Here is a 10,383-nt window from a genome sequence, read left to right on the forward strand (position 1 = left end):
GTAGGTGGAGAAGACATTCAAATACCTCTTTTTAAGTGACCTGTTTGTCTCTCTTTTTCTACATCAGATGAAATGCCTCTCCTTCCTTTCCTTAGTTCTAAATCCTCAGACTATTCTGTTTACCATAAACTAATCATCTAGGAGCTTCTAGAGCACAGACTTGAGAAGTAAAAACAGCAGGAGAGACGCCATGCATGCTCCCCACCCCGCAACTGTCAACCTCGTATGTACTGCCGCACAAGGAACCTCAAAGGAACACCGTTGCTTGGCTTTGGAGCACAGAACTACGGGTATTTCAAAAGATGTAGACTTGTCTACGTTTTATTTTCTCCTCTGAGTTTTGTGAAAGCTGTACACACAGATCACGCTATTTTGAAAATATTAGGTGAGGCAGCCCACACCACCACAGGGGTGGCATGATGTCCAGGTAACTAGGTTTATGTACCTAACGCCTGGAAGCGCCACAGGCATCCGGCATCCAGGACAGAAGCAGCTGGGGAAGGTGGCACAAGCCTGTCACCTCAGCTTTAGGGAGGTGGGGGCGGAAGGAGCAGGAGTTCAGGGTCAGCCTGAGACCTTGTCTCAATAAAACCTTTTCATAGTTTCTTTTAAATAATTAAAATGTACACATTTATTTTAACTAGAAAGACCAATAAATTAGCTCCTCTCAATGATACAGCTCTTCATCCAACTGGGTTTTATTTCAAAGTCCTGCTGTATTACAGATGAGGTTAAGCTCTTTCCTTTTCCAGTTCCTCTTCCAAAACATCAGTGAATCCCACTTTTCAGACCAAGTCCTTTCTGTTTTAGCCTAGTTAAACTGAGCGCCCACAGATATAATTATCTCTGGCACCGATTTGTTTAACTGAAAAATGAGCTAATTTATTTGCAGATATAGAAATATTTAACCTCATTTAAATTATAGTAGAACAGTGAGATGACACTCAACAAAAACAAGAAGCTGCACAGCCTTTAGAAAGTTCATCACACAGATGGAAGGGGAGGAGGACCTCCCCTATCAGTGGACTTAGAGAGGGGCATGGGAGGAGGGGAGGGACGGAGGGTGGGATAGGAAGGGAATGAGGGAGGGTGCTACAGCTGCGATACAAAATGAATAAAATATAATTAATGTAAAAAAATTTAAAAAATTGTGAGAAGTCCATCACAGTCATATGAGCACTGGGCTTAAATGAGATACCTTTTTTATTTGACAGAAGCCTTAGGTCAAAATTATTGGGACTGACCCTAATTTAAAAATATAAAGAAAGTCCATTCCAAAGAGAATAACAGTAGCATCTCTCCTGTGAGTTTTGTCATTGAAGGTTCCTGGGCTGAACTGGATCTCAGCGGAAGGTTCTCATTGTTTACCCTCTTGACTGGGAAATTATGCAAGACTGTCTAGGGAATAAGGGTCTCAGAAGGACCATGCCCCAGGAAACCAGGGCTATTGAAAGGAGAAGTCTGTTTCCCTCAGCATTCAACAGCAGCAGGAGATGGCAGAGCCAAGATCTCACCATACAAGAGCAGCAGCACTCATCCGGGCAAGGGGAAGCTTGGCCTGAAGGCCCCTGGGCACTGCTCAGAGGTGCAGGTATGGAGGCAACCTGGGCTACATGTAGGTGAAACCGAATTCAGGAGATAACAAGGTATATCCTCCAGTGTCTGTTTCAGTCTGCACACTTTCTGTTTGGTTTGTGATTTTGAATGTTAGATTTTTGTTTGTTTGGGTTTTTTTTGTTTTGTTTTGTTTTGTTTGTTTTTTCAAGACAAGGTTTCTCTGTGTAGCCCCTGCTGCCCTGAAACTTGCTCTTCACTTATTCTGAGCTGGAGAAATGCTTCTGCCTTTCAAGATGCTGTGTCCCGAAGCCCTGCAGCAAACAGTGTAACCTCAGCTTTTATGGAGTAGTTCCCCTTTAAATTATATAAAGCCAACACAATCAAGAATGTTACTGGTCTTTGCAGTCCTACACAAACTAAAATAAGTGGCTGTAGACCAGGCTGTCCTCAAACCCAGAGATCCTCCTGCCTCTGCCTCCCAAGTGCTGGGATTAAAGGTGTGCACCACCACTGCCAGGCTGAATGTTAGATTTTAAGGTTACACTGATCCCACTGTGTTATTCCTCATGGCCATGGCAGTTTCAGCCTGGACACATGCTCGGTTTAGATGAAAGAGCAAGTAAAACCGTAAGAGCGGAAAAGTAACTCCAAAAGAGGACTTGGGAAGTCAAGAGGCCACTTTCGTGATTGTGTTGCCTTTATAGCATCTAAAAAGGAGCTGCCGAGTAATGGCTGAGATTACGCTGTTTGCCCCAGGGCTTCAGGACACAGTGTTTGGAAAGCAGAAGCATTTCTCCAGCTCCGGTGTAAGTCAAGTCACATGGCCATCTGAAAGCAGGCGGCATCGAAGGGACCCGGATTCTAAGAGGTGATGAGCAGATCATTTCTGAAGCACGCTGTACGCTGGGGTGCGGAGGGGGACCTCAGGTGGATGGGAGCCCACGCTGACTTTCCAGCAGCCTCTGCACGGTAGTGTAACGCCGCTTTGCCTTCAGGGTGGTCTCGTTAGCCTGCAGATCACTGCTCCTTACGTCGTGACACTTATTGCAAAACAGGAGAAAGATGGGTTAAGAAAGGACCTTTTTATTTAAAAAAAAAAAAGATTTTATTGTTGATTCGCTAAGACATTGTGTCAGTAAAGCCACGCCACAACAGTCCTTTGCTCACAGCCCCATTTGGGAACACTCCTATTCATGTGGATGAAAGACCTCGGTTCGCACATATGCAACAAGAGGGAGAAAACTCCTGATAACAGACAGACAGAGCCAAAGATATCATCTTCAGGGAGCTAAAAAATGCAGGGCCACGTGAATATACTGTATCCAGTGACTTTACCCAAACATGAAAGGAGAAAACAGAACTAACCAAGTATAAACTACAACAGAGACAAAGAACCAATGTGGCCAATTAGCAGAACAGCTCACGCCTAGGGCATGGCTAAGCTGAGTGGCGGTCGTGTTCTATTTATGCTTTTGCTGTGATCTGCCTGGAGTTTGCAATTTTAGCTCAGTTACCTTTTTGGGTACTGTGGGTTGGACATGAGGGGCTGCAAAGGCAGCTTTGCAAAGGTAGAGGAGACAGATGGTGGCCCTCTCTTCACAGGACAAACAGTGTAGAACAGAGGGTAGCCGAGAATCAGGGGTATTTGCATCTGGAGCAAGCTGACACAACAAAAGAATCTAGCACTGAGTCCAAGACACACAAAACTACAAATCCTTCCCTGAGGGCAGAGGGAGTGAGGTACTGCTTGGTGGGGTGGAAGACACTGAGCTCTAAGGGAGAGACATGTGCAATGATAAAGGTAACGAGGTGAGTCGCTTTATGTGAAGACTCAGATGCTAACTCTGGGAAGACAGACGAGTGTGTGTTTCAAGCACAGCGATTGTCAGCACAGAGCCCATGCTTAGCTTCATGCAGGAACCCGACAATGAAGATCCAGGACAGGATTTAGAATCAAGAGGAAGGGATCTCTGGCTTGTATTCCTAGAGCCACAAACAAGTAAATAGTTAGAAGGTTGCAAGAAGCAGAGATGAGTGGACCCACAGGCATTCAGCCCTGTGGCTACGCCAGTTGCAAATGTGGAGGCTCGTCTTGAAGCATGTAGTTACGGACACAGTGTGTCCAGTGAGTCAGGAACAGGGAGAGGTGAGAAAGCCGTGAGACGGTAATGACAAGGGAAGAGGCTTAGGAATGAGGACAGATTGGGGAAGGTCAGGAGGGACATGGTAGGGTCCTTGAGGAGTAAGGGTGACAGAAAAGCCCTGGCTACTGTGGATAAAGAAAGCTGAGGAATAAGCCCAGCTGGAAAAGGCCACAGCTTCCAGGAAGGCACTTGTGGAAATGAGCTAACATAAGTGGTGTTTGGAAAACACACTTCAAGACCCTTCTCCGTCATGTTGCCTTTTTGAAAAGGGGAAAAAAACACCAGCTTTTTGCTCAACAAGAAGAAATCCAGCAAAGAGGTGGCCATTGCTGATTCCAGGGAGGAGAGCGAGAAGGCTGCCTGGCCCTTTGGAGTCTTAGGGACTGGTAGGTTGCTCCCTCAGGAGGGTGGAGGAGATGAGGTGAGAGTGCGGGAGTAGAGTGATCCAATGACAGAGAACGACAGGAGCCTGTCAGAAATTGGAGGAGAGAACTAAGCGAAAGAGTCCCTGGGGAGACTGAAAAGGTGAACAGTGAAGGGAGGACAAGACAAGTGACATGTCCTGGGCAGACCCAGGCCAGGCACACTGGGTGGACTCCGGTTTGTGAAGTTTTAAGATGTGTTTTATTGTTGTTTATGTGTATATGCTCTCTCTCTCTCACTCTCTCTCCCTCTTCCTGCCTCCTCTCTCTTTCTCTCTCTCATGTGTGTGTGCGTGTGTGTTAGAGGTTCGTGAAGACCCTGGAGGACTCTGGATACCCTGGAGCTGGAGTTATAGGCCATTGTGAGCTCTTTGGTTTGGGTGCTGGGAACCAAACGCGAGTCCTCTGCAAGAGCCTTATACATGGTTAACTGCGGAGCCATCTCTCCAGCCCCTCCTCCTCTATGAATCATAATGTGGCAATAGCTTTTGCTGGTTTTCACCACTTTCACACTTTTCTGGGTCCCACTGTGTGTGCTCGGGTGCGCTAATGTTTTGCTGTGTTGGACAACGAGCTAAATAAAAGTGCAAGGGTCGGACATGTTGAATGCGGACACACAAGAATGGTCCAGGTGGTGGAGTGTGTGTCCTCATGGGTAAGAAGGGCCTCTGTGAGAGTGAGAAGTAACTTAACTCATCACTGACACACACACACACACACACACAGAGAGAGAGAGAGAGAGAGAGAGAGAGAGAGAGAAGACTTCTAGTCAAATGTTATTTAAGGCAGAATGAATGAACTTGCCCAGGATCTCAGAGAGTATGTTCTCTCTCCTTTTCCAGACAAGAAAGTCATTTTCTTCCACATGTCCATCGTTCTAACAAACTGTTGCTTTTGTCAGCTTCTGAGATTTTTTTTCAATGTCGTTGATGTCAAACATACAGATATACTCTTAAGGCATGAAAATTTATCTTCGGCATGTTGTCACACACCGGAACTCTCATCCTGCTCACCCTCCCCACCATCTCAGGCAGCTGCCTCCTCCCTCTTCCCTTCTCTGTGTGTGCTACTACTTCTGTGCCTTTTCCTTGAGACTTCCGTATTTCACAAACTCCAAAGCAAACAGCACTCGCTGAATCTCTTTCCAGGATTTAACATCTGTTCTCAGCTTGTTACTTTAAATGGAGGCTGTAAGAGCTGGGTGTGGCGTTGGACTCGGCTGATCCCAGCACGTGGCTGCTTGAGGCAGGCCGATCATGAATTTCAGGCCAACCTGGGCTACCTAGGAAGACCCTGTGCCCCAAATTTTTAAAAGAAAAAATAAATAAATAAACAAAATGTGATTGTGTAAAGGAAAGTTGGAATTAAATACCTGAAGACCTTCCTGTGATTTGACTGTCAACTTGACATCTAGATCATCAGACAAACCAGCCTGCGGGTGTGTCTGGAAGGGTGTTTCTAGATTAGATTAGTTGAGCTGAGCGGAAAGCTGAGCAGTGACCTCCTCCCATCAGCATCCCCCCACCTCCCCATCCCCACCCCAGTGAATACAATGATACCAGATGCCTCATTCAATCTACTGTGATAAACTACCTGCAAACTGTGGGCCCAGATAAACCCTTCCACCTAGAAGCTGCATTTTGTCAGACAGGCAATCAACACGCTACACAATAGTTTCAGACCACTAAAAGACCAACCCCTGGAATCCTAAATGTGAAAAGCTGCAAATGTTTCATGCCTCGCATGTACCATGTTTTTCAAAACTGTGTTCTGCCTTCACAGAAAATGGAACCCCAAAACCTGTCCAAGGTCACCGAATTTCAGCTCTTAGGATTCCAGAACCTTCTTCAGTGGCAGTTTCTCCTCTTTGCTGTCTTCCTGTGCTTCTATCTCCTCACCATCACTGGCAACATGCTGATCATTGCAGTGGTGAGTGAGGACCCGCGCCTGCGCTCTCCCATGTACACTTTCCTCCAACATCTGTCCTTCCTGGAGATCTGGTATACCTCCACCACAGTGCCCCTGCTGCTGGCCAACCTGGCCTCCTGGGGCCACACGCTATCCTTCCCCGCCTGCATGGCCCAGCTCTACTTCTTTGTGTTTTTTGGCGCTACTGAGTGTTTCCTCCTTGCTGCGATGGCTTATGACCGGTACCTGGCTATCTGCCACCCACTCCACTACTCTCTGCTCATGAGTCCTGACATCTGCGTGGCCCTTGTCACAGTCTCCTGGGTGACAGGGGTGGGCACGGGCTTCCTGCCTTCCCTTATGATTTCTAAGTTGGACTTCTGTGGGCCCAACCACATCAACCATTTCTTCTGCGACCTCCCTCCACTAATGCAGCTGTCCTGCTCCAGCATCTATGTGACAGAGATGACCATCTTTGTCCTGTCCATCGCTGTGCTGTGCATCTGTTTCCTCCTAACCGTCGTGTCCTACGTTTTCATAGTGTCCTCCATTCTGAGCATCCCTTCCACCTCCGGCAGGATGAAGACTTTTTCTACATGTGGCTCCCACCTGGCCGTGGTCACCATCTTCTACGGGACCATGATCTCCATGTACGTGCGGCCGAATGCACACCTGTCACCGGAACTCAACAAAGTCATTTCTGTCTTCTACACCGTGATCACGCCACTGCTGAACCCGGTTATCTACAGCCTGAGGAACAAGGACTTCAAAGAGGCAGTTAGAAAAATCATGAGAACCAAGTGTGGTGTCCACAGAGCAAAGGTGAAGGGAAGTGTCCTCACTGACTAGAGAACCGTGGACATACAGTGCGTCCAGGCTCTGCACTGGGATTTGCTTCTCGTTCATGCAGATGGTTCCCCAAGGTCTGGTGTTATTCACTAGCTATCAAAAAAAAAAAAAAAAAACCTGAATAAAAAAAGATAAGTTTGAAATGTCCTCATGGTTAGAAAGAAGAACTTCTACAGTGCCAAGCATTTCCTCTTTTGTAACTTTTAAACTTGTAAACTTTTATAACTAGAATTTTAAAGTGTTTTAATTAGTGACATTCTAGAAAGGAAAGAAACAAAAGAAAAAGGGAGGAAAAAGAAAGATCCAGAGATAGTAAGACCTGGAGAGGACAGGCGCTCCAAAGGGAGAGCAACAGAACCACAAAAAAATCTTGACACATGGGTCTTTTCTGAGACTGATACTCCAATCAAGGACCGTTCATAGATATTACCTAGAACCCCTGCTCAGATGTAGCCCATGGCAGCTCAGTATCCAAGTGGGTTCCCAAGTAAGGGGAACAGGGACTGTCTCTGATGTGAACTCAATGGCTGGCTCTTTGAACACCTCCCCCTTTGGGGGGAGCAGCCTTACCAGGCCACAGAGGAGGACAATGCAAACAGTCCTGATCAGACCTGATAAGCTAGGGTCAGATAGAAGGGGAGGAGGACCTCCCCTATCAGTGGACTTGGAGAGGGGTATGGAGGAGATGAAGGAGGGAGGGTGGGATGGGGAAGGAAAGAAGGAGGGGGCTACAGCTGGGATACAAAATGAATAAACTGTAATTAATATATAAAAAATAAAAAATTAATTAAAAAAGAAAGATCCAGAGAACTTTATGTCTTGAGGTTCAAGACTTCATTCACTCTCCTATTTTCTTTCTTTCCCTCTTCTTTTTTCTCCCCCTCCCCCCCCCCTCTTTTTTTCCCCTTTTTTTTTTTTTTTTTTTTTTGAGACAGTGCTGCTGTCTTTGCAGCTCTATGAAGCCCTGGCTACCCTGGAACTCACTGTGTAGATCAGGCTGGCCTCAAACTCAGCTAGCCTTTGCTTCCCGAATCCTAGGATTAAAGATGTAAACCACCATCACCGGCAATATATTTATTTATTTAGAGATAGATTCTCTACATAGATAAGGCTGGCCTTGAACTCTAAGAGTTCTACCTGCCTCTACCTCCTGAGTGCTGGGACTGAAGCTATGAGCTATTTTCTTAATTCAGATGATCCTCAGGAGACCTACGCTAGTCTTGTCCACTGCTCTATTCATTAGCCCTGCAGACATTTTTATCAGTTGACCTGTACCAGGTCAGTGCTACCGTCTGACCCAGTACACAAAACGCCAGGGAAGGAAGACTTTGCCTTAATGGCCGTGCTGGTCGGGAAGGAAAGAGAAATATGGGGGGAGGGGAGAGCACAAAAACTTCTAACTTGAGTTTGCTAGAGGTGATCACGTGAACAATCCGACAAGCTGGTGCTGGGACTTGGAAAAGGAATCACCACCTAGGCTTAGAACAGAGGCTCACACAGGGCTTCAGCCTCCACTTCTGGTTAGAGAAAGACTGAGAGGAGCAGCCAGAGAGAGGACAGAGGACACTGAGGACAGAAGGAATGGAGGCACCAGGCAAGTGCAGAGGAGAGTCTGGCGAGGAGCAGAGTGGATGGTACAGGTTAAAAGCCCTTGAGAATTTTTAAATTCTGTCTAAATGATCACCAAAAGGTAGTATATAGACAACTGAATGATGATAAACATTGCATTTAAAAATCTCAGTAATGGCCTGGTGGGGGTGGGGCACACCTTTAATCCCAGCACTAGAGTTTGAAGTAGGTGGATCTCTGTGAGTTCAAGGCCGGTCTACAGAGGAGTTCCAGGACAGCCAAAGCTACAGGAAACCCCGTTTTGAAAAAACCAGAAACACAAAACAAAATGAAAAAGCTCAATGATGCTTAGGGGGAAAAAAAAAAAAAGAATGACCCTCAAATTGTTAAGGCCACTGCAGCAGCTCATTCTCGGGAGAAAACCAGGCTGATTTTAAGTTTAATCATACAGTCCATTAAAGGAAGTGTGCTGGTGGAGAATGTGAACTGGAGATCCAAGTGAAGAAAAGGTCATGAAGGAGCTTCAAAATGTGCAACTCAAGAGAAAAGGAAACCCAGCCTGGAAGATGGTGTTTGAGGGGGAGGGTGGGGCGGGGGTGGGGATTCCTGCCATGGCTGCACAGGCTTCTGGAAGGGATGAGAGGGTCCTGAGGATGAAGAGGTTGTGGGCACGCAAGAGAAGGATGGAGACGTTTTTCGTTAGGCATCTCAGAACAGACACTGCTGTTAGCCTTGCAGGGTGGTGGCCTCCTTATGGGGAGAATGACTGTGGAGGAGGAAAAGGGCTGCCAGGAAACGCACAGGGATAGAGCTGTCCTGAGAAATGGGCTTTTGAAAGGTGAGAAAAAAAATTTACTGGAGGGACTGTTGTATTTTTGTAAACTGTAAGGTTTTAAGCACCTGGGCACACCTGAACAGTTGTGGGTGAGATCGGTTGGTATATAAGAATATGAATGATTACTGGAAGTGCTAACCAGAGCCCAGGATACAGCAGGAAGGAACTGAGAGCAAGGGCGGATGTCTCAGCACACAACTGGAAATGCTTTATTTACTGTAGGAGGTGTGTGGAGAGGCTCATCTTAACGCCATTTCATGGAGGTAGAGATGGAATTTGCTTATTTTTCTGAAACGAGATCAGTAACAACTAGTAGGTCTAAATTTGAAGAATTCGGTGACAGCATGTATAAGAGGAGGGGTCAGTAGATGGATGTTAATACTCCTGAGGGGAGAGCGAGCTCTGTGCTAAGACAGAATCAGCTTAAAGAGCATGCTTTTCAAGGGCTGGGGTCAGTGGAGGAGAACACCCCAAATAAAGCATTAAGGAGTGTGGACTGTGATCTCAAGTAATCGTAGAGGACACAGACGCTAGCGGTTCATACTTAGCATCCACAGGCAAAGTGGGTAGGTGTGTGGTCATGAAGACAAGCCACTGAGTGGGAAGCCTGAGCTCCAGAAGGCTCTGGACTATCGGGGGCCTTCCAAAACCTCTAATGAGGTTGCCTCTCTTCTCCCGAGGTCCCTCCAGCCTACAGGGACAGACACCGAGGAGACCACCAGGGTCCCCAGATTTACAGAGACGCACTCAAGGTGACCGAACTTAGCACAGTTCTCCGTTCCCTTCATCAGACGACTGGGTTACAGAGTTAAATCAGCCAATATCACACTTGGAAATTTTTTAGATTATTTTATTTTATGTGTATGAATGTTTTGCCTGCGTGTATGTATGTGTGCCACGTATGTGCCTGGTGCCCACGGAGATCAGAAGAGGGAATCAGATCTCCTGGAGCTAGAGTTATGAATGGTTGCAAGCCACCATGTGAATGAGGGAAGCCAAACCTAGGCCCTGTGTAAGAACAACAAATGTTCTCAAACACTGAGCTATCTCGCCAGTACTCCACTTTCACATTTTAAAAGTACTATTTGTTTTCATTCTA

The 10,383-nt window shown here is 46.5% G+C and overlaps 1 protein-coding gene across 1 annotated transcript; it reads left to right on the plus strand.

Moving 5' to 3' along the window:
• The first annotated feature begins 5,908 nt into the window (after positions 1-5,908).
• On the plus strand, positions 5,909-6,880 carry LOC129666763 (olfactory receptor 11L1). The gene has a single exon (XM_055594002.1). The coding sequence runs from the start codon at positions 5,909-5,911 to the stop codon at positions 6,878-6,880; it is 972 nt and encodes a 323-aa protein (XP_055449977.1).
• Positions 6,881-10,383: the final 3,503 nt, after the last annotated feature.

Source organism: Psammomys obesus, unplaced genomic scaffold (genome assembly GCF_907164565.1).
Source record: "Psammomys obesus unplaced genomic scaffold, mPsaObe1.curated_primary_1811, whole genome shotgun sequence".
Classification (NCBI taxonomy): domain Eukaryota; kingdom Metazoa; phylum Chordata; class Mammalia; order Rodentia; family Muridae; genus Psammomys; species Psammomys obesus.

What these genes read in the sequence shown, in the direction of transcription:
- LOC129666763 (XM_055594002.1), top strand. Translation starts at nt 5,909, where the DNA reads ATGGAACCCCAAAACCTGTCCAAGGTCACCGAATTTCAGCTCTTAGGA.